This window comes from Cervus canadensis, chromosome 21 (assembly GCF_019320065.1).
Source record: "Cervus canadensis isolate Bull #8, Minnesota chromosome 21, ASM1932006v1, whole genome shotgun sequence".
In the NCBI taxonomy this organism is placed as follows: Eukaryota; Metazoa; Chordata; class Mammalia; order Artiodactyla; family Cervidae; genus Cervus; species Cervus canadensis.
In genome coordinates, this window is record NC_057406.1 from 58,851,235 (window position 1) to 58,879,182 (window position 27,948).

Below are 27,948 nucleotides of genomic sequence, written 5' to 3' on the forward strand. Positions count from 1 at the left end.
CACTGTGGGCCGGGCTCTGGAGTCCGTGATCCTGACTTCGGTTCCTCATTCGTAAAAGTGGGAAAAAGACTCTGCATTGTGAATATTAAATTAGCTAGTATGTATAACATGCTCAGCTCATGTAGAGACATGGCAGGTCATAAACAGGAATGAGAGTAATTTCCATTCTCATCTCTATCCCTGGGACTGACCCAGGTCTGTTTATCCACAAAGCCACTGCTTGGACATCTCCACTCCCACCCAGTGGGGGACTGGAGGAGGGCTATGACCCTCTGGGGCGCTGGAGCAGAAAGAAGCCGAGACTCCGGGGTGAGGGTTGACAGTTGGAGGTGGGCTGCGATGCCAGATCTCAGCCCGTGGCCCTGATGTAAGAGGCACTGAGGAATTTCCGTGGGTCTTTAATCAGGGGAGTGAAATGATGAAAGTGGTGTTTTAGGAAGATTAATCTGGCAGCAGAGACAGGATGGAAAACAGTCAAGCTCGGTGCAAAGAATTAAGACTGCTGCCCGGCTCGCTGAGAGGCGGGGTCATTAAAGGAAAGTGGCCTGTTCTTGGCTCCCTGGGTGCTCAGGGTTCCTGGCAGCTGGGAGGGGGCTGGGTCTTTATCAAGGAGAGGCACCCAGGGCGGCCGGCAGAGGGCACTATTTTGCCAGGGACAGTAGTCATCACCAGGGAGCTCTGGCATCTGGAAAGCAAGCAGACAGACAGCAAAGCTGAGTCTGTTAGAACGAGGAGAGGGTCATCAGCCTGCTGGCCAGGCAGCAACTTCCAAGCTGAGCATTTCGACTGTGGCAAATTGTGGGTGGGCTCTTGTTGGGGGGTGTCCTCCGGGGAAGGCAGGATGCCCACTGTCCCAAGGGCCAGCTGCCACCACTGGAGGCTCCAGGGCTACTCTGGGAGCAGTGGCCAAAGTGTAAAATGGCTCCAGGGCTGCCCCGGCCAAGAACAGAATGAGCTGCTGCTTCTCCATTTTCTCATTTTATTTAAAGCTGTCACGATAGACCGGAAGTGCCAGGCAGCTCCATCTTCTCCCATGTTCTGAGGAGACAGAGCCCACGGCTGGGCTCCATGGTAGGGAACGGTCACACCAGCGCCTGGAAAACCTCCAGCTTCTCCCGATACAGGTGGTGAAACTGCCTGGCCAGGTAGTGGAAGGGGGCGTCGTAGTTTTCCGCCTCCTTCTGGAGAGACAAGGTGAAGAAGGGTGGGCTGGCTTTAGGATCGCCGCAGACAGCTGGCATTCCCCATTCCTCCCTCCTGTCGGGTCCTCCGACCTCCGATCAACCTCTTCTTCCCAGCACTCGGGGTTGCTACTACCGCTCCGTCCGTTTTACAAGAAGGCAACTGAGACGCAGAGATTAACATCAGTTGCCGAAAGCTACACTCTCGCCCGTGATGGAGCTGGGTCTGAACCTAGACCTGTTCCCACAGAGCCTGTACTTTTAGCCACTTGCACTGTGTGACAGGACATCAAAATGAGACTCGTTCTTGCTTAGTTTTGCCTGAGGTCCCAGAGGTCAAAGCAAAACAACAGACGGCAGGCTCTGGAGGGAGGACTCTGGAGGGAGGACCAGGCCGGATGGAGGCGGGGGCGGGGTGTGCTGTGGTATTCCCCCAGGATGGATGTGGGCGCTTCTCTTCTCCCTCACCCTGAGGTCAGTGGGAGGGTCCCAAGAGAAGCCTACAGCCCAGGGGCTTAGGAAGGCGCTGGACCCAGGCTTGGGAAGCACTGAGGTGAGGGTGGGGCTGGCTGTTTGGATGGCTGAGCAGGACAGGAAAGAACACAGACGGCCTGCACTACCTCCTCCTGGGGTTGCAGCCTTGCTTCCCTGGACCAGCAGAGGGCCCTGCAGGGGCCCAGTGTGAAGCGGTCCTAAAGGGACCCCGAGGGGACAGCCCCCAGGAGGGTGATGGGTTCCAACACCAATGGATGGCCCAGAACCGAGGTTGCAGGAAGGCTGAGCAGGTGACACCTGTGAGGCGGAAGCTGCAGGTGAGAAGCCCCCTATGGGGGTAGGGAGGGCATCTCAGACACCTGGCAAGTCCAGAGGGGCCAGAATAGGTCCGGCAAAGCAGGCTGGAGGGGAAGCACAGGTGGAGAAACACAGACGAAGGAGCCCAGTCCTGCTTCCCACAGCAGGCTCGGGGTGGAGCTGACTTTAAATCAAGAATTTTGACAGTCACTCAGGACTGGCCATTTTTATAACTGAAACAATGAATAATTTTGTGACTAAAGGTGCCCAAAGGATTTTTTATTATCTGAGAGATTAAAGTTCTAGAACTTGCCCTAGATTTTCTCTATCCCGTGGGAAGAACTGGCCCTATAGGGTGAGCATGACAAGCTCTGGGGGAAAGAAAATGATACTCTCTCCACTTAGCTATCGTTTGTCACTCTCTATGTGCGTGCCCATGGGTATTTAAAACATTTTTTTTAAAGAAATAAGTTGGCAGAAGAAAGCACCCACTACTTTTAAGACAGTAGCTCAAACTATGAATGCACAAGTACTTGTTTTCAGACAATCCTTGCCTGCTGGCAAAAGTGCAGCCTTGAGAAGAGACAATGAAATAGACCCACTAAAATGGAAGGATTTCCAAACCAAAGGATGTAACGAGGTCATCAAGCTCAGTGCCTCTGTTTTAGACAGTGGTCTGGGGTCCCAGGCGTGCAGTGGCCAAGCTGGCTTAGGCAGAGCCCAGCCTAGAATTCAGAGGCCCCAAGTATGAGAAGAGCAGCCTTTCCACTCTGCCAGACAGGGTGACAGAAACAAGTATGTGAAACCAGATCCTGCAGAGAAAGTTACTGGACTTTCCAGGAAGGCAAGTCCCAAGGCAGAGGAGGCAAGTCACCAACAGGAGAACCAGAGGTGTCAGTGTGGAGAGGGGGCTGAGCAATGAGAGGACAGCTAGCGGCCCAGACAAGTGTCTGTACTAAGTTCGCAACTACCAGGGACCGGAAGGCTGTCACTCCCCAGTAAGACATAAGAGGAATAACTCAGTTGTATCTGCAAGGGGCTTCGGGTTGTACAGAGTGTAACATCCTAGGCAACGTCAAACAGCAAAACATTACCTCGGTTGAAAGTGTAGTTAAGTGTTGAATGGGAAGAGAATGAGGCCGGCAAAGCACACGCTTGAGGATTTCTAAATGAACCTGAAAGCTCTTAAAAGCTAGATCTTAGGGAAAACGCAACATAAAAAGTAGGGAATTCAATGGAGACAAGCCTCTTTATACACATGGAGTGCTCCTGAAGTAGCAGATGTAAACGGAACCATTTTCCAAATGCACTAGGAGGGCTTGCCAATGACAGGAGTCCTTTTGTTAGATGACAAATCATAGTCTCGTGGACATCTATGGACACCTGTAGAGTAGGTCTGCTTTGCATGAAGAATCCTTAGAGCAGGGTCAGACTAGTGCTTAATCTGACCTAGAATTCTCCCCCTAGAGACTCCCAAAGTGGGCTCTGTGGGAGGCCAGAGCCCCTTCTAGAAGGTTATCGAGCTGGGCAGGGCTGTGTTCTAGTTCTGGTTCTACTGCTTGTTAACTGGGTGACCAGGGAAAGCTTCACAGTCTTTCTGAGTCTGTCACCAGTGAGATAAAGAGAGCAGTAAGACTGTAGGAAGCCTAAACAGACAATGCGTGCAGAACACCTGGCACACAGAAGGTGCTCAACAAACATCAGTTCCCTTCCTCTCTTCTTTCTGCAAGAGGAGCCACCCCTATGGATCTTTCTTGAACTTGCTTTTATTTAGTATTGTCCAACTTCTTTGAGCAGTAAACAATGCATTACAAATTTTTAACTTCTGCTTAAAGAAATGCTTTAAATTTTTTTGGTGTGAAAATGCCAAATATTGAGGGGTGTCAGGAAGTCAAAGAGGAACCAGAAAGGACCCCAAATAGCCAAATCAACCCTGAGAAAGAACAAAGATGGAGGCATCATAGTTCCTGTTCAAACCATACTGCAAAGCTACAGTAATCAAAACAATATGACACTAACATTAAAAACAGATACAAAGAGCAATGGAACAGAACTGAGAGCCTGGATATAACCATATAGAGATATGGTCATCTAATATTTGACAGAGGAGTCAAGAATACTCAAAGGGGAAAAGACAGTCCCTTCAGTAAACAGTGCTGGGAAAACCAGATATTCACATGCAAAAGGATGAAACTAGAACCCTAACTGACACCACTCACAGAAATTAACTAAAAGTGAATTAAAGACATGAACTTAAGACATGAAATCATAAAATTCCTAGAAGAAAACATTGGGGAAGAGATCCTTGACACTGGCTTTGGCAATGATTTTATGAATATGACACCAAAAGCATAAGCAACAAAGGCACAAATCAGTAAGTGGGACTACAGCAAACTAACAAGCATTTGCACAGCCAAGGAAACCATCAGCAAAATGAAAAGGCAACCTGTAGAATGAAAGAACATATTTGCAAGCCACACATCAAATAAAGGGTTAACATCCAAAACACATAAGGAATTTGTACAACTCAATAGCAAAAACATAAATACTATGATGAAAAAAATGGGCAAAGGATCAATAACAGATATTTTTCCAAAGAAGGTATTCAAAGGACCAACAAGTATACGAAAAAGCACTCAACATTATTAACCATCGGGGAAATGCAAGTTAACCATATTATGTCACCTCACAGCCGTGAAGACGGCCATCATCAAAAAGACAAGAGATAACAAGTGTTGGTGATGATGTGGAGAAATGGGAAGCCGTGTGCACTGCTGGTGGGTATGAAAACTGGTGCAGCCAGTGTGGAAAACAGGATGGAGGTTCCTCAAAAATTAAAAATAGAGTAGCCGTATGATTCAGCAATCCCACCTCTGCGTCTGTAACCAAGGAAATGAAATCACTATCTTGGAGAGATTTCTTCATCCATGACAACAGTCACGACATAGAAACCACATTAAGTGTACACTGATGAGTGGATAAAGGCAATGTGGTCCACACACAGAGGAATACTATTCAGCCACAAACAGGACATTCTGCCATTTGTGACAACGTGGATGAATCCTGAGGGTATTATGCTAAGTGAGATAAGCCAGACAAGAAAGACAAATATTGCTATGTTGTCACTCATAAGTGGAATGTAAGAAAAGACACACTCAGACACACAGCAGATTGGTGGTTGCCCAGGGCAGTGAGGGTGGAGGCAGGAGAAAGGGGTGAAGGTGGTCAAAGGGTACAAAACCTCCAGTTTTAAAATGAGTATGTTGTGAAGATGGAATTATAAAGAAAAAAGAAAATCAAACAGCAGTAACTAACACAACATTTTAAAGCAAATACACTCCAATAAAACAAAACAAAATAAAACAAATGGCCAGGTAAGACAACTGTGGCTGCACTTAGTGAGAAGAGAGGAGGAGATGGGCTTCGCTGTCTCAAACAGCATTTGGTTGTATTTCCTTTTTAATTACAGCTTTCTTAACCGAGCTGCTGGTGGTGCTTCTGTTGGCATCAGCTCAGGGGGGACTAGTTAGCCTGCAGAGTTAATATCAAGTGCTGAAATGCAGCCTCCCCAGACATCATTTATACCCGCCCATTTCAATCGTGTAGAGGCAAACACCTGACCAGAGTTTAAATGTCCAGCCCAGTGGCCTCTGGTGATGAAAGTTGGGAGTGAAGGTTAATTTCTGAGTTCTATCAAGAATTCCAGAGAACGTGGGATATTGGGGTGAGGAGGCAATTTCATGAATGTGAATGGAGGAGGAGGGAAAATCAAATATTGTTTGCTGTGGGTGGAAGAGTTACTGCTTTGCTCAAAGGCGTGCTGCGTACAACATGGGCAACCCTCTATACAATAAAAGCTCACTAACTGGAACTTCATTAATGTAGCATTTGTGATTATTGGACCAGAGGCAAGACTGACATTCACCTCCGTACAATCTAGGAATACAATGATTTAGATAATAGTATAAATGAGATTACTGGGGGGAATATTTATACTTAAAAAAAGCTAACATTGACAGAGCGTTTACTATGCCCCAGATTTTGTGCTAAGTGTTTTTATATTCACCATCTGACTCAATTCTCATATTTATTACTCAATGAGGAATATATTTTTTCATCCCTATTTAATAGGTCAGGAACCTGAGGCACAAACAGGTTAAATAACGCTCGCGGGGCCCACAGAGAGGGCTGCTATTTACCATCAGAGGACAGAGCACCCGGCTTTACTTGCTACACTTTCCCTAAGGAAAGCATGCTGCTTTGGGGGTGTTTAAGAAGTTCACATCCAGGGACTTCCATGGTGACCCAGTGGCTAAGACTCTACCTTGCAATGCAGGGGATGCAGGTTCGACCCCTGGTTGGGGATCTAAGATCCCATATGCCATGGGGCAACTAAACCTGCACCCTGCAACTACTGAGCCTGCATGCCGCAACTAGAAGAGTCTATGTACAATGGAAGATCCTACATGAAAATGCAACCAAGACCCCCATGTGCCGCAACTAAGACCTGATGTAGCTAAATAAAAAAAACAGTTCACCTCAATATAGGAATTGAACAGCAGCGTCTGTCGAGTTTTGTAGATGCAACAAGAGTGCCTGTCACTTAGGTGGAGTTTGAGCAGAAAACGACCTCAGGGCTATTTATTAAGTAGCCCACTGACTCTCTTTGAGAACCAAAGAATCAGGGCCAGAGGCCATAGGGCCGGGAGTGAGGTCCAAGTGACCACCAGGGATGTTTCAGGCTGTGCCAGGCGTGGCGAGTCTCTCCAGCAGCCCCAGGAAGGGGTTGGCCCCTGGCCCCTACTGGCTCTGAAGTGGATGTTTCTGGGTGGCTCCTGCGGGGGGCAGTGTTCACTTGATTCCCTGCCATCATCGCACAAGCGTGCATCCACCTGGTGAAGCCTGGGTCACATGCCTGCATCCCGGCTGCAGGGAGGCTGGGAACTCAACTCCCCACACAGGAGGGGCTTCACGTGACACTGTGAACACGCCAAAATCATGATATCATGTACTGAAAGTGCTGGGAACAAACCACTCTGTCCCACTTCCTGAGGGCTCCTGTGGCCTGGAGTCACTCTGAGGCTGCAGCAAGGTGGCGACTGGGAGCAGTGAGGGGAACCAGAAGTCGGGGATCCCAGTCCTGGTGCAAGCCTTTATGAGGCACATGACCTTGGGCCAGTCATGTCACCCCATCAGGAAGAGGGAAGTGTGGGCCAGCTCCTAGATCAGGGGACTGATTCTAAGGGCCTATAAAATAATGTGCCAACAACGCCATAACCGTGCCTCCTGCAGACGTCCAACAGCACTGTGACTGAACACCACACGTTGGTATTCCTTACTAACTGGGATCCAGCTTTTCCCAGGGCTGGCTGGCTGATCTGCTTCATTGTAACACACGAGTGACTCTTGCTATATTGAGATGAGATCTCAGGCGAAGGATGTAACATCAGCTCCAAATCAGGCTCCGCGTATGGTGGGGTAACAACTCAATGCATGCAAGGTCACGTGAAAAAACAGCTTCCAGCCAAGGCCCTGCTGCAGACTGGGCTATGGCGCAGGCGGCGGTACTTACCACAGATGTTTCAAAACATTCCAGGCCTTGGCCCAGTGCCCACGCCTGGGCCTGGGCCACATCCACCACTCGCCTGCCAGCCAGGTCTGTCTTGTTCCCCACCAGCACACCTACTCGAAAGAGACAATCAGAGCATTGCATTATAACCGTGGCCGTCTGGGAGGACAGCTGGAGAGAAAAAAACAGCAAGCAGCCTACTTTTGAGGGGTGTGAAACGTCATCTGAGAGAGGCTGCCTGACCGCAGGTGGTGAGCACCAACAGACTCTGCGCTGGGCCCCAGGGGTCAAAGCAGAGTGGGTGGCAGGCCCTTCCACCTGCAGTTTTTGTTCAGCCCCTTTTCTAGACGTTGAAGGTACCTGCCTGCCTTGTGTCTTTAAGGCTCCAAGTGCCGTGAAGGCGAGGACCAAACCGATGTGAGCATTTGCGATCATTCTGAGCGCATGGACCAAACCTTCAAAATGGTCATTAATACTAATATGAGGGCTGGGCTCGGAGTCAGGGATGCAGAGGTAATTTAGTTCTGTTGCCAGCTGTATCCGCTGCAGCTAATTTTTGAGCCTGGCTCTGGGGATCGCTTTCCCTGGTCTCTAATGAGGAGAATTTGTTGATCTCACATAGGGATGAGAAATAAACTGATGGAGAGCATTCAGAAGTGACAACGGGCCTTGCATGTTTCCTGGTGGCCCACATACAGGAGAAAATGAGGGATGTTTCCCTGGGGTGAGCCTTCCAGAAACAACTCGCATTCATATCCCAACACCTTTCCCCTTAGTATCTTTGAGTTGCCCCACAACCCTGCCAGATGGGCATCACCGGGTCCATTTTACAGACTCAGAGGCATGGCGACGCACCGAGGTTGCCAGGGCTCTGAAGGGGCAGAGCCAGGGTACAGTCCCAGTTGCCACACTCAAAGCCCAGAGCATCTTGTTTTTGCACCCACAGATACCTCTGCAGTGACCTGTGCCCTTGAACTCGAAGGACAGAGGAGCTGCTGGAAACCCTGGATGCCTACAGCTCTTACCTGGGAGGGTGGTTCCTGGAATCTGTGACCGAGCCTTCTCCAGCCACTTGCTGCAGTTGGTGAAGGACTGCTCGTTGGTCACGTCGTAGACAAGACACAAGACATTGGGACTCTCCCACTAGGCAAGGGAGACAGGATGCGAACACGTCACTGACGGCGAAAGTGACTTCTAGGCGGGGAGGCGATGCGGCCTTCTAAGGGAAGGGACACGTGGGTGGAGGGAAATGAAAAATCCTAAAGGGAAGATGAGTCAGAAAACTGAGCCACACCCATGGACGAAAATGATTCACCCACAGGAATGAATGGGAAGGCCTAGGCATAGTGACCATGATGGCGAGAGCGCGAGTCCATGCCAGGCTCTCTGCTGGGCATTTTCTGTGCGTCACTGTGAAACCTCCCAAGTCTGCAGGGCTGGTTTGAAGATCCCTACCGTGTAGCTGAAGGTACTGAGTTCACAGTGGGTAACTGACTTGCCCAGGTCACACGGGATTCAAACACCAGGGTGGAGCTGATGCCTTTCTCTACCCAGAAACGCTTTGTCTGCCCCGGTTCCATGAACTCATTCTGCTGCTTGTTCTCATTGAGAGCCCACTCTTATGCAAGTTGATATGCTCTTCTGCTCTGCAGGCCTGAAAACGCATCCTTCTTTTTCATTAGCTAGTCACTGGAAGCTGGTTTGCTTACATCTTCTTAATAAGGGTCGGCTTTTTAAAATGCAAAGGGTACGTTCTGCTTCTCCAGCAGTGTGTCAGCCCTAATCCAAACCAGAGCGGCCACTGGACAGGGTTCATGGTCCCAATTAAGAACCAAGGCTAAGCTCTCAGGAGCCAGCACCTTCAGGGGCTGCGCAGAGTCCTGGGCCAGCCTGCTGCCTGGCACAGGCTGTGGGGCTGCATTGATACTAGTCTTGGTCTCTGGGGACCCCCATTCTGCACAATTAGAGCCTGGTTTATTTCTAGGGTGTTATCACCTCCCAGGGTGTGAGGCAGAAGCCTTTTCCTTTTAGCTGTCCCTGGAAGGTCAGCCTGGAATTGGCTCTGCAGGCCTCCAGGATGGGAGGAACTTAGACTAAATTGATGATGCCCTTACACCTTCACTCCACAAACTAACTCAAGAACTCTAGCTGAAGCCACACTGACCACCTCTGTGCACATGCAGGAGAGACCTTCTTCCTCCAGGCCTCAGTGAGCACACCCAGAATGGGCAGCAGGCGGCCCTGACTTCCCCAGACACATCATCCCCTTTGCCGGGCAGCCCCGGCCATTATGTAGGCACGTGGTAAAACAGGAAGAACTGATGCAGGAGGCCAGCCCTGTGTGAAATTACCATCACTAGATCTATTTCTTTCAGACAAAACAAGAAAAAAAAAGGAGGGGGGCAGCAAACAATTTCTATTAAAATGTAGCTGTTCTTGGAAAGGCAGGGGCTCTGGAGATCTTGAACTTTCTAATTAGCTCACTGGCCCAGATTACCTTGGAAGGTACAGCAAACTGCATCCTAAGAAAAGGCTGGGCTGGCTGGAGGAGCCTGGGCAGCAGCGGTGGGTCCCAGAGCAAACCTAGATGGGGCAGGCTTGCAAATATGGGCACAATAAAGGACAGAAATGGTATGGACCTAACAGAAGCAGAAGATATTAAGAAGAGGTGGCAAGAATACACAGAAGAACCATACAAAAAAGATCTTCACAAACTAGATAATCACGATGGTGTGATCACCAACCTAGAGCCAGACATCCTGGAATGCAAAGTCAAGTGGGCCTTAGGAAGCATCACTACGAACAAAGCTAGTGGAGGTGATGGAGTTCCAGTTGAGCTATTTCAAATCCTAAAAGATGATGCTGTGAAAGTGCTGCACTCAATATGCCAGCAAATTTGGAAAACTCAGCAGTGGCCACAGGATTGGAAAAGGTCAGTTTTCATTCCAGTCCCAAAGAAAGGCAATGCCAAAGAATGCTCAAACTACCGCACAATTGCACTCATCTCACATGCTAGTCAAGTAATGCTCAAAATTCTCCAAGCCAGGCTTCAACAGTTGATGAACCATGAACTTCCAGATGTTCAAGCTGGATTTAGAAAAGGCAGAGGAACCAGAGATCAAATTGCCAACATCCACTGGATCAATAAAAAGGAAGAGAGTTCCAGAAAAACATCTACTTCTGCTTTATTGACTATGCCAAAGCCTTTGACTGTGTGGATCACAACAAACTGTGTAAAATCCTTAAAGAGATGGGAATAGCAGACCACCTGACCTGCCTCCTGAGAAATCTGTATGAAGGTCAGGATGCAACAGTTAGAACTGGACATGGAACAACAGACTGGTTCCAAATAGGGAAAGGAGTACGTCAAGGCTGTATATTGTCACCCTGCTTATTTAACTTCTATGCAGAGTACATCATGAAAAACGCTGGTCTGGAAGAAGCACAAGCTGGAATCAAGATTGCCAGGAGAAATATCAATAACCTCAGATACACAGATGACACCACCCTTATGGCAGAAAGTGAAGAAAAACTAAAGAGCCTCTTAATGAAAGTGAAACAGGAGAGGGAAAAAAAGTTGGCTTAAGACTCAACACTCAGAAAATGAAGATCATGGCATCTGTTCCCATCACTTCATGGCAAATAGGGAAACAATGGAAACAGTTACAGACTTTATTTTTTTTGGACTCTAAAATCACTGCAGATGGTGACCACAGCCATGAAATTAAAAGACGCTTAAAAAGCAGAGACATTACTTTGCCAACAAAGTTTTGTCTAGTCAAAGCTATGATTTTTCCAGTGGTTGTGTGTGGATGTGAGAGCTGGACTACAAAGAAAGCTGAGTGCTGAAGAATTGATGCTTTTGAACTGTGGTGTTGGAGAAGACTGTTGAGAGTCCCTTGGACTGCAAGGAGATCCAACCAGTCCATCCTAAAGGAAATCATTCCTGAATATTCATTGGAAGGACTGATGCTGAAGCTGAAACTCCCAATACTTTGGCCACCTGATGCGAAGAACTGACTCATTGGAAAAGACCCTGATGCTGGGAAAGATTGAAGGTGGGAGGAGAAGAGGACGACAGAGGATGAGATGGCTGGATGGCATCACCGACTCAATGGACATGAGTTTGAGTAAACTCTGGGAGTTGGTGATGGACAGGGAGGCCTGGCGTGCTGCAGTCCATGGGGTTGCAGAGTCCGACACGACTGAGTGACTGAACTGAACTGAACTGGGTGAGCCACACTCTGGGACCTCGAGGGCACCCCCTAGTGGGGAAGGAAATCTTTGCTCCAGACCTAGGAAGTGGCATGCGTGCTAAGCTGCTTCAGTCGTGTCTGGCTCTGTGACCCCATGGACTGTATCCTGCCAGGCTCCTCTGTCCATGGGATTCTCCAGGCAAGAACACCATAGTGGGTTGCTGTGCCCTCCTCCAGAGGATCTTCCCCAGCCAGGGATCAAACCTGCGTCTCTTAGGTCTCCTGCACTGGCAGGCAGGCTCTTTACCACTAGTGCAGGAGGAGGACTGAAAAAAACATCCCTAGGAGGGGGTTGCCTAAGAGAAGAGAGTCACCAGAGTCGGGGACTACTCTGGCACATTGGGAGCCCAGCTAGCCCAGAGCTGGGGGGAGGGGCAATCACAAATCACATGCAAAAGCTGCTCCTACCTGTCAAGGGGCCACAAGCCCCAAGGCTGGGAGGAATGTCCTTAAAGAATGCTGCCATGGTCACCCCTCCTGGAGACTGGAGTACAGTGGGCATTGTTAAGGGGCAAACCTTTGGAGGGAGGCGGAGGTTAGAAAAAAGACTGAATGCTACTTGCCAGTTTATCCAACATTTCAGAAAACAGCTCTTTGCCGGCCGAGTCAAAAATGAAGAGTTCCTGGAATCAGAAAGGCAGGTCTCAGAAAGCTGAGAAAACCCCAGGCTGCACACCCAGGTAGGACTCCCGCTCACCCTCAGGGTGATCCAGATGTGCACACGTGCACATACATTTATCTCTTGCCCTAGGCAGGCAGACGAGGATGGGAAGAGGAACGAACTCAGGTACAACTGCTTCCCACCCCAAGCAGCCCCTTCTGGGTGGCGTCTCACCTCTTCTAACCCCGAGTGCAAAAATACCAGGAACAAGCTGACTCCCCACCTGGCAGAACAGAATGCTAAACAGGCTGACAAGTGCTCTGGTTTCCAAAAGGTCATTCTGCACTTTGTTAACCAAATTGATTTTCAAATCTTGAAAAACGATCCTGTTTAAAGGAGGTCACGGAGGAGGCCTGGGGAAGGCATTTAAAGTAGGACAGTCTGTCAGGGTTCTGGACAGCCGAGGCTTGATGCTGGCAGAGGGCTCAGGATGACCCTTCCTGCCCATGTCTCAACCTTCGCTGGCCCAGGTGAGAGCCCCTCCCTGTCGCTTCTATTCCAGGAAGTCTCCCCCAGTGCCCTGTAATCTCCCACTGGCTCTGGTGACCAGCACACGCTGTCTGAAGGTCAGCAGCATCCTCTGCTTTGCACACTGGCGATGGCTGTGTTCATCTAATCCCTTCTCACTGCATCCCGGGTACTTAAAATTGCTTTTTGCTCATGGACTGCTTTGACAATCTGGCAATTCTTAAACCTTCTCTCCAGGAAAGTACATGCAAACACTATTGTTTGGTTGCTAAGTCGTGTCTGACTCTTCTGTGACCCCATGGACTGTAGCCCGCCAGGCTCCTCTGTCCACGGGATTCCCCAGGCAAGAATACTGGAGGGGGTTGCCATTTCCTTCTCCAGGGGATCTTTCTGACCCAGGAATCTCCTGCATTGGCAGGCTGATTCTTTACCACTGAGCCACGAGGGACGCCCACAGGCAAACGTGACAGCTTGGAATTCAATTTCAAGGGCTGAGGTTTTCCACAGAGAGATGCGGGTTAGGAACCTTGGTACTCAGTAAGTTCTGAGGGTGAGGTCCAGAGTCCAGTCTTCCTCATTTCCTCTTCTTTTTCTCTATAGATTTTATTAATTGAATATAGACTTCTATCTATTTATTAATAACATAATATATGGCAGCCCAAGTCACCAAATACTGTTACAAAATATCCCCTCACTTTTGCTAACTGAAAATCAGGATATCGCTTTATTCTTTTCTTCAAATCATTACAAAACTATGGTGTGGTAGAGACAGTCGTATAATTAGGTCCTGGTTGTTGTTAACTCAATGGACATGAGTTTGAGCAAACTCCGGGAGATAGTGAAGGACAGGGAAGCCTGGCATGCTGCAGTCCACGGGGTTGCAAAGAGTCAGACAGGACTGAGTGACTGAACAACAATTAACTGTTTCAGGAGGGAACCTGACCATGGCAATGTCACAGCTGAAATATGTACACCTGAGTTCCTAGCCTTCTTTTCTTTTGGCAATTGTTGGCCTCACCTCCTCTTCTTCGTCCCTTCCCTACAGGGCCTCCCATGTTCCCCTCATTCTGTTCCGAAATGCTCAGACAAGTCTAGACCAAGTCCTGGCACTATTAGGTAGCTAGTCAGATGTGAGCAGGTCCTGCTCCATCCTGGACAGGATCCTCTTTCCTTCGCACCCCCCTGGACACTGGTGATCAGAGTATGCCCAGAGACCCTTCCTCTCCTAGTCCTTGACCACCTCTCCTAGTCAAGGACCTCTGCTAACTTTCCAGCCTTATCAAAATCAAGCAAGATAAAACCTCCAGCACAGGTTGGCACAGGCACACCAAGACCTAAATGGTGACTCAAAGTAACCAGAGGTTCATTATGCTGTATTGGTGATAAATTAGCCCTGCACTTTCTGCCCGCCCCCTGTCCCACCCCCCCACCCCCCGGCCCCTGCTGTGGGTTACACTTGGGTGCTTATGGGTAAGCCGCCTGTGCACAAGGAGAAAAATTCTAGAACCTAAAGCTGTCAATCAACTTGTCAGTCAGACGATGCAGGGCACAGCGAGGGACCACCACTCTAAAGACCCCAACCACACCCCACTGCGGGGCTGCTTCTGATTTCCAAACAACCTGTTCTTTCTCAAGAGGATACTCTTGTTTTGCTTAATAAACTGTTGCTACTTAAAACTGTTCTATGCCAAAGACAAATATCATATGATATTGCTTAAATGTGGAATATAAAAAATGGGTACAAATGAACTTATCCTCAAAACAGAAATCAAGTTACAGACATAGAAAACAAACTTATGGCTACCAGGAGGCAAACAGGGATACAGATAAATTGGAAGATTGGAATTGACACATATACACCACTATATATAAAATAGATAACTAATAAGGACCTACTGTATAGCACAGAGAACTCTACTCAATAGTCTGTAATGGCCCATTGGGAAAATAATCTGAAAGTGTATATATAACATACACACACACACACGGGGGCTTCCCTGGTGGCTCAGATGGTAAAGAATCTGCCTGCAATGCAGGAGATCTGGGTTTGATCCCTGGGTTAGGAAGATCCCTTGGAGAAGGGCATGGCAATCCACTCCAGTATTCTTGCCTGAAAAATTCCAAGGACAGAGGGGCCTGGAGGGCTACAGTCCATGGGGTCGCAAAGACTTGGACACAACTGAGCAACTAGTGACAGATATATATATATATATCCACAGATACATCTGATTCACTTTGTTGTATACCTGAAACTAACACAACTTCACCAACTACATCCGAGTAAAGAAAAAATAGCTGCCCTATGTCTCTCGACTGAAGTCTTTCCCCCAGAAGGCGAGAGCTAGGAAATCGCTGTTCCCCAGGGACAGCGCTGCCTGTCTCCCGGGGAGGAGGACAGTGGCCATGGAGTCCTCAGGCAGAGCTGGGGCAGCACCGAGCTCCCTCGGGGGAGCAAGGGGACCACTCACCACACTGTCCCCCGTGTCAGGGACTGGCACTGTCTTCACCACCAGATCCACCCCTGTCGTCTGTGGAGGAAAAGGAAGAAGACATACGTCAGGGGGCCCCCAGGGGTGTGTTGTCAGGAAGAGCATCCCACCCTGGGAGGCATGTCCCCGGCTCCGGTGTCTGTTCTGGGCTCACTTCTTGTGCAGAAGTCAGAGGACCTAGTCTCGTCCAACCCCCAGCCCACGAGCGGGCTCTATGTGGTGACCAGCTGACCACAGGCAAGTCTGCTCCATACGGCTCCGCACCCTGTGGCTTGCAGCCATTCGTCAGGTCTTGAGGGCCTCTTAAGGACAATGGGAAAGTCACTCCCTTAGGGTTATCTGATCACTTCTCTTTAGGCCTCTGCCAGGCCTACGACATCCACATCTCACCAGGGTGTAGTTCTTCTGGAAATGGGCCCCGTTGCTGCGGAAGAGCTGCACCAGGGCGGTCTTGCCCACGGTAGGGTCTCCTGCGAGGTAAGAGTAGAAGAAAAACACTGCTTTCACGCTAATCTGACTCAAGGATCTCCCACTCCAGAAACAGTCTAGAAACTGAAAAACTTCAATGAGTTCTCAGAGAAAACGTGCCTGATTCTCATGGGAAATTGCCCTGGGGTTGCTGGCAGGGCAATGGGTCCATGAGACCCATTTTCCAAGCCAGCCTCATTTCTTCCGGACTAATCCTTTCATCTACAAAAACTGACCCAGAAGGTAACAGAGTGGAAAGAGGGCTTCTGGGCACTGGAAACAGAACCGACTCTTTCACTGAAACACACCTGATGGGGAAAACCTGTTCCTTACAAACTTGAACTTACTTTGAAGTCTTGAAGGTAAAAAGCTTCTCAGGTGGCGCTAGTGGTAAAGAACCCACCTGCCAATGCAGGAGATATAAGAGACATGGGTTCAATCCCTGGGTCAGGGAAGATTCCCTGGAGGAGGGCATGGCGACCCTCTCCAGTTTTCTTGCCTGGAGAATCCCATGGACAGAGGAGCCTGGTGGGCTACAGTCCAAAGGGTCACAAAGAGTTGGACACAACTGAAGTGACTTAACACACTTGAAGGCAAGGAGGTATGACCAGGCACAGACTTATGAGTTCAGGTGACTAACTGAACCACTTTGAGCTTAGAGCACTCATCCTTAGAATCCTGGATAATTACCGGGGGGCAGAGGGGGTGACAGTTAGGTGGGACCATATTTATGACAAACAAAGAGTCAGAGACTATATGTGCCACCTGAAACCCATTTCCAAAGGACATTTTCCACCTCCACCTCCTGGTACCCATTTGCAACCACTGTGGACCCATCTTCCCAGGGCCTCTCCTCCAAGTCTACTGGCAACAGCCACTGGTTCCTCTAAGTCCGTCTTATACCTTCCGGGTCCATCTCCTCAGCTTCTTTTGTCAGTGGACAGCCCCATAAATTGGTACCTCCAAACTAAAAGTTCATGTCACATTTTCAAGTCTGAGACCTGGACCTTTCACAAGGCAGCAGGGGCAATTTGTTCTGGAGTTCCTCCCGGGCCCCCAGGGGTGCTGGAGACTCTCAGGGCTCATCCTTCATTCCCCTGCGCCCTCCCAACATCCCCACCGGCGGCTCTGTGTGGCCTCCTTTGATACCATGCTGTTTTCATTTGCAAGATCTTTTCCACCTTGAGCTTCACACTGACTCTCCCTCCATCACCCAGCACCTTGGCGGAACACCTGTCTCCTGCTTTCTCACCCCTCTGATCCCTCAGCAAAATCGCCATCCTTCTTAGTTGCATCCTTTGATGTCATCTCCTCACCTTAACCCACATCATGGGTGGCTCAGCGCTCCTTTTACTTGACTCCTTGATAGCCTGCTGCTCTGTTAACGTTTCAGTTTTGACTTTTGTCACCTCATGTGAGACAGTTACTTGACTACTCGTGACACTTCATTTCACGTTGACTTCTCTGGGTCTGAATGAGCTAGTCAGGTCTTGCTTTTCTATCTGCTACCACTTCTTTGAAGGGAACCAACAAGGGTTGAGCCTCCATTATGGACCCATTCATACAGTCTCATTCACTCCTTCCCAGGCCCCTTACTTGACAGATGAACATACTGAAACTCAGAGAGCTAAGTAATCTGCCTAGGATTCCAGTAGCACACTCTTTCCGCCAGTCCACCCCTCTTCTAGAGCTCAGGGACTCTTCTGGCCCATTTCTAAACTGCCCCTGCGGGTCCTCATCCCTGCAGCCTCTCAGGGGATGACTGTATCCACCCTCCTGACTTCAATTTTGCTTCTGCATCCAGTTGGAAATTGGCTCCTCCCGCTTGTGAAATTCCCCACAGATTTGTTCTGGTTAATTTCATATATCTTGCTTCTGACTGTCAGTCAGAGTTCCCCATACTTCTGGAAAACCTCCGTTGTCGGCTAAGGAAGGATCTGAGCATGTGCAGGAAGGGGAGCCAGCCAATAAACACGTTTGCAGAGCAACAAGATGACAAGTGCAAATTCAAATAGTGCAAGCTGAGAACCAAGGTGTCTGAGGGCGCGGGGAGGAGAGAAGTTGATGAGGGCTTTCGTCAGCAGGGAGGACTTCCCTGGAAGAGGCTGAGCCCAGGGGTCATGGCGGGGACAGGGGACGACGGGTGCACTGCTTGATGGAGAGGGTGCCATCTGCAAGGTCACCTGTGACCTCATAATTGCCAAGTTCAGTGGTTTTCCCCAAGTCCTCATGCTCTTCAACATCTCTGAAAGATGTCAGCTTGAAGGAACACCCCCTCCTTCCGCGGCCCTCTGGCCTTGGTGACCTTGCACTGGCTTGGTCCTCCCACTGCTCCTCCCCCTCTCCGCCATGTGGACCTTCTTGTGCATCCATCCTTAGCCCCCATCCACTCTGTCCCACTTATTCTTGCTACCTTTGCTGTCACCTCACGTGCCACAATCCATCTCCCAAGCTCTGCATTTCCAACAACCTGTGGGTGTCTCCACTGTAATGCAGGGCCTTCACCCAATCTCAAGTGTGTCCACAGCCACGCTGGGGCCAGAGCAGTCCTGCCCACCTGTCTCACTTGTTCTGGTCACCATTCACTCTCACTGTCCCCAGACTTCACCCACAGTCACCTCTGAAGTCTCCACCTCCTTCCTCCCACGCCCAGGCGGCCGTCTCTTTATTCCTTACATCCTTCACTGGGTCTCCAGCCCGAATTTCCTTTGTTGTCAGGGCTGACACTGCCCTAAGTTACCTTGAACGTCAACTGGGTCTCCTGTCTCAGCCCCAAACTCACCCGTCCGTGCTCTGCCTTGTGATGCTGGGGCTGGGGCTCCGCACACACATTTCTCCATCTCCCAGGGGCTTCCTGTCAGGCTCCGCCAAGTGTGAGTTCAAGAACTCTTCCAATGTGGAAGGCTGGTGGGGGGGAGGAAGAGGGACTTGCTCCTTCTCCGTTGCTTGCAGTTTCTCTTAGCAGTCTCCTAGCGATGGCCTTCACCCCAGCAGCAGAGGTCGGCTGCTGCCTCCAATTGTGTTGTTTGTGGTTCTGCACTTTTGGGCCAGCCTGAGTACACCCCGTCAGAGACACTAGCATTGGTGGGTAGGGTCCCCTTCTCAGAGATCTGCAGCTCAATTCCGAGGGCCCTTCTGAGCTTCGGGGTTCTGATACCCAGCCATCTTCCCTCTGTTCCTGCAGCCCTGGGGTGAGGCTCCTTCCTGCAGTTCCTCTCTGTGCCGCCTCACTGTTCCCATTTGTCTTCCCAGCCCTCCAGCACATGTTTAGTGAACATCCCATGCTAAATCCTCACTATCTAGATACTGAGCGTAGTTTCAGCTTTTTGCCTGGACCCTACCTCATGTAGCACTCAGTAACAGAAGTGATCTTAAGACACAGCGCCTCGGGATGGTCTGGAATTGGTTTAGTGGTGTCTCGCCCTAAACACTGGGCCTGAGCTCCCGGCTAGTGGGCAATGGGTCTTAGTGATCTGTGGCAAGGGCTGCCATCACACACTGGGTACCACTCCGGCTGGGCAGTGTCCCCTCCCTGGAAATCTGGATCCTAGCTCGAGGGTGGGGGAGGTTCTTCTTCAAGCTTCTGACAACCCTGATCTCTACCTACTCCTTCAGTGTCACGACAATGTTGTCTCCTGGGTTTTTTAGTTCTCTGACACCCGGTGAACCAATTTCATACATTAAAACCTCTCTGCTGAAATGCCTAATGTATCTTCTGTTTTCTTGACTAGGTCTGGACTGCAAAAACTTCCCAGTTGGCCCTATTTCATTTTTGTTTTTTCTTGCTGTTGTTCTTTCACCCTGAGCTCAGCATCGACAGACAGACCTTCATAAAACAGTGGTGCTGTTTTATGTGTGATGTGCTCACAGAGCCTGTCCAAGGAGGCTTTCCACTGTGTACCCTTCTCCACCTTCCAACCCTGTCTCCGACTATCCCTTACACAAGATCTGGGCTCTACCCTCCTATTCTCTTGCTCCCTGAAAATTCCTTGAAGAAAACCTCCTTCCAGGTCTCCCTAATACAAATCTTAATCCTGCTCAATTCTCTGCCAGGCAACGCTAAAAGAATGTCCTTCTGATGACCAGCCTCTGAAGGTCATCTCTCGCTCCTCTGTCTTTACCTGCCTGGCTACTATGGCTCACTGCTGGTGGCGTGAGACTCGTCAGAGCAACCTTCCAGGGAGGCACGATTATCACCCCCATGTCTGTCAAGAGGCACGAAGTACATGGTATTCAGGGCACAGATTCCAGCCCCAAGGCTTATGAGCTGTGTGACCTTGGTTTGGTAATCTCTCTGGGCCTCAGTTGCTACATCTCCAAAATGGGGAATAACAATATCCATCTCAGAGAATCGTTATGAGGATTTAAGGAGTTAACATGTACAGTGCCTGACATATATTAAGTAATATTTAAGTGATCTGGAAGCACATAAAAATACAGATAAATGTTAAGGGTTGTTTTCTCTCTTCGTCTGAACCAGGACAATTAGCAGCCGCGCCTTGAGGTATTCCTCTGGGAGCTAGCACACAAAGGGTGTTCGATTTGAGTTTGCTGCGTTGTAAGCGTTTGTGTGCAATCCAGGGCTTCCTTCAGTGAGGGAGTGGGCTGGGTTCATCCTGGGATTCCCAGTGCACCTTGTGTGGTGACTTACACATAATAGGTGCTCAGTAAATATGAGGACTGAACGAGCACTTGAACTGAGTTATCAGGACCTTTGGTAGCTAGTTATGTGAGGGAACAGAGGCAGCTTGACCCCATGTAAACAGCTGGTCAGTGCGGGAGGAGGTGTGTGTGGGGGGGGTGGGTGAAGTGGAGAACGAGAATTTGGTGGGTGGTGGAGATGGGCTGGGCATCATGATCCACTGCACTGAGGTCTCTTGGTCCCTGGAAACTTCCAAGATGAGATAGATTTCCTTAAGGCCTCAAAAGGAGGCTACAGATTGAGGGCTAGGTTGGAGTTCAGGAATGACTTGTAAGGCCATGGACGAAACCAGGTGAAACTAGTATCTGAGGGTGTGAGTATAAAGGACAAGGAGTTTAGAATCAAGGCCTGAGACGGTAGCCTGTGGGGCTAACAACAAGCCCCGGAAATCAGATCACCTGGGTCTAGATACCAGCTCAGCCAAATCCAGCTGTGTGACCCCGGGCAAATGCCCCAACCTCTCTGGGCCTCAGAGAGGCCCCATCTGTAGAGGAGAATGACGATAATCCTGACCCCACAGAGCTGTTGAGATGACCCATGCTGAGGGTACAGCACAGCGCAGGCACAAAAATGATGCTCAGTAAGTTAGCTTCGTGATGGAAGTTGATTTAAAAAAAATAGGAGAAAGAACAGTCAGAGAGAGAAGCCCATTAAAAAAAATCTAACTTCAGAGAAAAACGTCTCCACTTTATCCATGAGGAGACTGAGGCTCAGAGAAGTGCTTTGTCCAAGAGACACAGCCAATCTGTGGAATTATTTTTGTGGCACAATACTGCCCCCGCTGGTGCTCTGGAAACTAGACACTGCTTTTGAAGACCATTCATTTCTTTTGCTCCAGCATGATCTGAGTGGCTTCGATCAGTCATCTTTCTGTGTGACCCTTTTACTTCCAAACTGGAAAAGTCATTACAAATACCACCCCTTTCAGTCTGAAAGAGAAGATTTAAAAAAAAAAGAATCTCCTTTTCCTCTTACTGCTTCTTTCCTGAATTGGTCAGAAACACCTGGAAAGGTCACAGGTTTCAACAGTAACACAAGTTAAGAATCACGTAGGTGAGCAGATCTGGGGGGTGGGAATCCCGGCTAGGACCTTCCTTCACTAGGGGGTGACCTTGGGCCAGAGACTTCATCTCAGTCCTCAGTGAGGTCAGAACAACTCAGCATCCGACCCAGGGCACCATGCTGTGCGGTGCGGTGCTAAGTTGCTCAGTTGTGTCCGACTCTTTGCGACCCCATGCACTGTAGCCCGCTAGGCTCCTCTGCCCATGGCAATTCTCCAGGCAAGAATACTGGAGTGGGTTGCTATTCCCTTCTCCAGCGGATCTTCCTGACCCAGGGATCGAACCCAGGTCTCCCACATTGCAGGCGGATTCTTTACCATCTGAGTCACCAGGGAAGTCCAAGAATACTGGAGTGGGTAGCCTATCCCTTCTCCAGGGGGACTTCCCAACCCAGGAATTGAACCAGGGTCTCCTGCATTGCAGGCAGATTCTTCACCAGCTGAGCTACCAGGGAAGCCCTACCCCAGGGTGCTACCTACTGTGAAAGGGTTAAATGAAATACATGTGCCTGGCAATGCAGCAAGGACTCAGGAAAGTACATCTGTGCTCTGAGGTCCCAGGTCCATAATCCAGGCAAATGTTACTTCTCATTTCTAAATGAGCAGTAACACCACAAATGTGCATGCCACATATGCATTCATTCTACAAATGTTTATTGAGTACTTCCTATGTTCCAGATGTATGTTCTGGGTGCTTGGGATGTATCAAACAGCAAAACAGATTCCCACTTTTGGGGGATTCATCATTTATGTCCTCAAGATTATTGGGCAGCAACCATAACTTTGGGTCTTAAAGACAACATACATGGCATTTTTGCAAACTCTGGCCAACTGGACATTACTGTCTCCTATCCCTGTTTTCAGAAGAATGGGGTCAAGGAAAAAAATCCCATAAGTAAAGACCACCTAAGTCACTGATGCTAACTTTGGAGTACAGCACATGGTTTAGTTGAAGCATTTATGGTGTGCTTAGCCTTATTTTTTAAAAACCAGTCTGCTCCTCGAGTACAGCTCCAATTGGTGATGGTGGTCTCAGAGTATAACAGGGAGGGAAGGAAACCAGCTGCAGCTACAAGTGTGCTCTGGAAGATAATTATCCCATGCCTAATGGAATTTACTATATCAGTAATTGCATTAACTCGCCTTTGGGAGACAGAAAGGGAAAGAGGGTAGACAATTTACGTGAACAAAAGCTCTCAACAATTTATGAAGTCTCTGAACTCCGGACACTGTATTCGCCCGCAAGTTTTCAGACTCACCTGCCAGGATGCATTTGGCTGCCAGCTTCACCATGGTAACCAACCACCTCCACGGAGCAGACAAGAGAAGAGCGGCTGCTGGAGGCGTTGGTGGCCCTGCCTGGGAAGGGGAGTAGGGAGAACTGGCGCTCAAGGGGCCAGTGGCCGCGGTGAGGACCGGGACAATGGGGCCTGGACCCTTCGGGCAGCCGGAGGGGCGGTATCTGGCGCTAGGGTCGCGGTGGGGCGCGGAGGAACGCCGGAAGGGGTAAAAGTCTTCAGAAGGCAGCCGGGAAGGTGCCAGGGAGGCGATGCGGCTCCTAAACCCAATCCAGCCGCCGGCAGTGAGGTTCGGGAACAGTGACCCAGAAACCCTCCGACCCCCCGCCCCCAGTCCCACTGTGGCTGTGATCGCGGGGCAACCACCGCCCGCCTGCCCCGCCTCTTCATCGTCCCCCTCCTTCTCGCTGGCCATCGATTGGCTGACATCAAAAACTCCCACCCCCTAGGGCTCACGGAGACCAGTGAGAGAAGGGGGAAGGGCTAACAGCCTTTTCTCGTCAGATAATTCGTTATCATGACTGCTCTTCAAGTTTATCGCGCTTGACTAATAGTTGCAGAAGATGTCAATCATTTTCCCCTCCCGCCCCCGCACGGCTTGAAAGTTCAGGGAAAAGCAGCTCCAACCTCGTATATCCAGAAGCGGTGATAAAACAAGCTTTCTGATTGGTCAGAGGCTGGCCAGGCCCATCTTCGGGAGGAATGGGGACTCGCCGTATCCTCCTGCCCTCCTGGAAGTGGGTTCGCCCACGAAGGGGGCCGATCGCTAGCGCGGGAGACTGGAGCGGCGCCGGCGCACTGGACGAGGTGCGCTTGCCCAGGCCGAGCGTTGAGCCAGCTTGACCTGGCTGAGGCAGCTCTTGACGCCCCTCCGAGTCCCAGATTCCAGGGAGCGTGGCTGTAAAGTGCATCAAGAAATCCAGTCTTTGGCTCCTTAAAGCCCAGGGATGTTCTGCGCTTTAAATACGGAAGTGTTAAAAGTGATGTCCATGGACAAAGGAGAAGTGGGGGAAGCGGTTGGACTCAGGAATTTGTATTTTCCTCTGAGCCCAGCCCCTCTTGTGAAGTGGAGAACGTATATACCACACGTGGAATGAAAGCGAGCATCCTGGACATTTCTCATCCCCCACCAAGGTGGCTGACTTTCCGGGGAGGCTCCTCTTGCTCTGCGGTCAGGAACCCCAGACTGAAATCACGGTCGTCTTCCTGACCTGGGCAAGTGGCCTCACCCCTGAGTCTATTTGCTTACTTTTAAAAGGGGCTCGTGGAATCCACCTTCTTCGGTTGTCCTGAGACTGTAAGTGCCTGGGACACAGTAGGTGCTCAGCAGTGATGAATGGATGAATGAGAAGAGATTTACTGAACAGATTGGGTTTATCATCACCGTCATGTTGGCCAGATGCCTGCACCCCTTTTCTCACTCCTGCCGGTTCCTCTGGGATTGCTGGTGCTGAAAGGGAAGAAGAGCCCCTCAGGGAAGATGCAGCCTTCAGCATTTGCTATCATATGCCCTTTATTTAGGGCTTCCCAGGTGGCACTGTGGTAAAGAATCTGGCTGCCAGTGCAGGAGACACAGGAGACGTAGGTTCAATCCCTGGGTAGAGAAGATCACCTGGAATAGGAAATAGCAACCTACTCCAGTATTCTTGCCTGGAAGATTCCATGGGCAGAGGAGACTGGTGGGCTATACAGTCCATGAGGTTGCAAAGAGTTGGACATTACTGAGCATGCACACACACACGCCTTTCATCTCACCTGCCGGGTGTCTTACTGTGGCTGCCAGTCTTTCGCAGGGCAATGAACACACACACACTCTACAAACCGCTGCAAATGTTCCAGCCTTGAGTCAGGACTGAAACAATGCAAGTTGTCTGGAATCATATTTCCTTGCCAATCATTCCTGGTATTATGGTTAAGACCTGTCTCCTGCATTCCGCCTTACCTACTTGTTTTCTTGGGAGACATCATGCAAGTCTGTCTCAGACACCCCAGGTCTCGGTGAGTCACAAAGCCTCTCCTGGTCTTCCTGCCTCGGCCTCCAGACTGTCCTGTTAATCCCTTAAAGGACCTCTTGAGTGAGTCACCCTCCCGAGGCAGCTCCATGGGGCTCAGATGCTGAGATCCATCTGGGGGTGATACCTCTGGGAGCCTCAGTTTCCTCATCTGTGAAGTGGTGGGAGGTAATAATTGCACCTCCCTTATGGGGTTGTCCTCCTAAGCACCACATCTGCCCCGGCCCTTTCTTTCCTGCTCCTGGATGTGATTTTGGTCAATACCGTTGTAAGAGCATTTTGTATCTTCCCAGAGGGGCTTCCCTGGTGGCTCAGCATGGTAAAGAATCTGCCTGCAATGCAGGAGATCTGGGTTCGATCCCTGGGTCGGGAAGGTTCCCTGGAGAAGGAAATGGCAACCCACTCCAGCATTCTTGTCTGGAGAATGCCATGGACAGAGGAGCCTCCATGGGGTTGCAAAGAGTCAGACATGACTGAGCAACTAACACACACACACACAGAGGTGGTAAACCCCATATGGTGAATTCTCCCACCTCACTCCACCATCCCAAGGGCCTTCTATACACTATTGATGATGAAACAACAGGCACATGACTGTCACTGGGTTTTAGGGGATCAGAGAGTTTGGGAGCCATAAAGACGCTTGAGATATTCTAGTCTAACCCCTCCCTGAGCAACTATAACAGAGCCGGCCTTTGCCAAGCCCACACTGGGTGCTGGCCTCAGTTTGAGTGCTCTGAAGAGTTCATTAACTTACTATTCATGTTCCTGTTTGATATTGACAATAACCCCTGTGAGGCATGTGTCATCTCTGTTTGATAAACAGGGAGACTGAGGCCCAAATGAGGTGAAATCAAATGCCCAAGGTCACAAGGCTGGTGAAGGGCGGAACTGAAGGCAGGTAGACCATCAGTCTCTTGGCCCCTACTGGGACCTCTCTTGCCTCTAATCCTCTCACAGTTCTTTCCATCCTAGAGAGTAAATATTGATTGAGTCCCTTGCACTAATAGCTCCTGCTGATTGAGCATTAGATATTCCAGACATGTGCTAAACACTTCACATCCTCTTTCTTATAGGCTGCAATGACTCTGGGAAGTGGAAGGGATCATTCCTTCCATTTCTCAGGTAAGGAAACTGAGGCCCACAGAGAGCCCAGGCTCATGCAAGAAGAATCAGAACCGACCTCAGGTCTCCTGCTCCTGGGACCAATGTATTTTTCCATTGCTTGGTGTACTCTTTCCGTTTGCATTAATAAGCTTTTCTTGAGTGCCTGCTCTGGGCCAGGCCCTGTGCTGGTTGCTGGGTCACGAAATGAAGGTGCCAGAGACCCAGGCAACTCTGGCAAATGTTGGGCTATGGGGGAATACAGGCCCAGTCATACGGAACCCTGCATTTTCTAGAGGAGCCAGGAATCTGGATTTCTTTTGTGTGTGTATTCCCCCTGACTCTCAGATTTTGGCAATGAACTTCAGTTTAAAATACTGCAGCAGCTGCAGCTGAACACCTCTGTTGTCTGGCTCACTCTGCGGGCTGCCCGTTTGTGACATTTAGTTGAGAAAGACAGATGTGTGAACAAATCTTATGACAAGAGTAGATACAGGACCCCAAGGAGCACTCTTAACCCTGGTTAGGTGGAGTTGGGAAGGATATTCTGGAAGGAAAGCCTTGAAGAATGGGTAGGAATTTACAAGGTGGACATAGGGGTAAGGACTTCCTGGGTAGATGGAACAGCATGTGCAAAGGCATGGAGTTGTGGGAATGAGCTGAACATTTGGAGAATGGCAGGTGACAAGCTATGCTTAAGAGTGAATAGGAGACTGGTAAGAGATAGGTCTGGTCTAGGCCTTTGCTTGAAGCCAGATGTACAGCAGAATGGCAAAAGAAACTGAGGCAAGGCCTGGCATAGAACCTTCTCTGAGGGATTCATTCAACAAATATTTTTATTGGGTACTACTTACTAAATGGGCTTCCCTGGTGGCTCAGTGATGAAGAATCTGTCTGCCAGTGGCAGGAGACACAGGAAATGTGGGTACAATCCCTGGGTTGGGAAGATTGCCCGGAGAAGGAAATGGCAACTGCTCCAGTATTCTTGCCTGGGAAATCTGATGGACAGAGGTTCTTGGTGGGCTACAATCCGTGAAGTCCCAAGAGTCGGACACCACTGAGAGACTAAACAACCATACTCACTAAGCACCAGGGACCAAACCACCATAGTGGCTGTTCTCAGGGAGCATCCAGCCCAATGGGGAAGCAGGTAGTCAACAGTGGTTATCTGTGACTGCTTGTGGTCAGTGTTGAGTAGGAAAAGACTAGTTGCTTTAAGAATAAGTATTCTGTGGTCCCTGGATCAGCAGGATCAGCATCACACAGTGACTTGTCAAAAATGCACATTTCTCGGCCCCACTCAGACCAACTGAACTCTGGAGGTGGGAATCACAATCTGTGTTCTCATAAACCTTTCTGGTGATTCTGGTGCCTGCTCATGTTTGGGAACCACTGCTCCTAGGTCATGCCAGGACCCACTTTTATCCATCTTCTCCAATTGCTTTACTGCTTCTCAAACTCCCCAAGACCCTTTCTACCTCAGGGCCTTTGCGCTTACTGTTCTCACCATGGCTGAATGACTTTCTCACTACCTTTAGCTCTTTGTGCAAATACCATCTCCTTGGAGAGGCCTTCCCAAGTGCCTGGTTTAAAGAATTACCCCCAATCTATCAGACTCAACTCCTTGTCTTACTGTGCTTTCTTATTAGCATTCAACACTACCTGGTATTGTTGTCCATATTTATTTATTTGCCTTGTATCTGTCTCCGTTGACTAGAAGATAAGCTTCATGAGAACAGGGACATGATCTTTTTGTCCTCCCAGCATCTCGGGTCGTGCCCAGCATGGTGAGATACTTGGGAAGTATTTCTGAATGAATGAATGAATCTCATAGGGTTTACCTTTCTGGTCATTCATTCATTCAACAAGCACCAATTCCTTTGGAGGT

The 27,948-nt window shown here is 49.6% G+C and overlaps 1 protein-coding gene and 1 long non-coding RNA gene across 7 annotated transcripts in view; one reads left to right on the top strand and one right to left on the bottom strand.

The window, feature by feature from the left end:
- Window positions 1-965: 965 nt before the first annotated feature.
- Window positions 966-23,337, bottom strand: IFT27 (intraflagellar transport 27). 6 transcript variants are annotated; one of them, XM_043441114.1, is made up of 9 exons: window positions 22,906-23,044; window positions 18,667-18,788; window positions 15,807-15,886; window positions 15,396-15,455; window positions 12,362-12,421; window positions 12,207-12,282; window positions 8,568-8,685; window positions 7,546-7,655; window positions 966-1,178 (listed from the first exon to the last, which is right to left on the bottom strand). In XM_043441114.1, the coding sequence occupies exons 2-8, from the start codon at window positions 18,722-18,724 to the stop codon at window positions 7,556-7,558; spliced, it is 552 nt and encodes a 183-aa protein (XP_043297049.1). In that variant the 5' UTR covers window positions 18,725-18,788; window positions 22,906-23,044; the 3' UTR covers window positions 966-1,178; window positions 7,546-7,555. The 6 variants fall into 6 exon arrangements, with proteins under 6 accessions (XP_043297049.1, XP_043297047.1, XP_043297046.1 ...); XM_043441112.1 differs by having other exon boundaries at window positions 966-1,181; XM_043441111.1 differs by lacking the exon at window positions 12,207-12,282.
- Window positions 23,338-24,570: 1,233 nt separating this feature from the next.
- Window positions 24,571-27,948, top strand: part of LOC122423918 — a 54,675-nt gene continuing 51,297 nt past the window's right edge. Inside the window, exon 1 of the long non-coding RNA XR_006264241.1 lies at window positions 24,571-24,942. This is a non-coding gene — a long non-coding RNA (uncharacterized LOC122423918). The remainder of the gene's footprint in view (window positions 24,943-27,948) is intronic.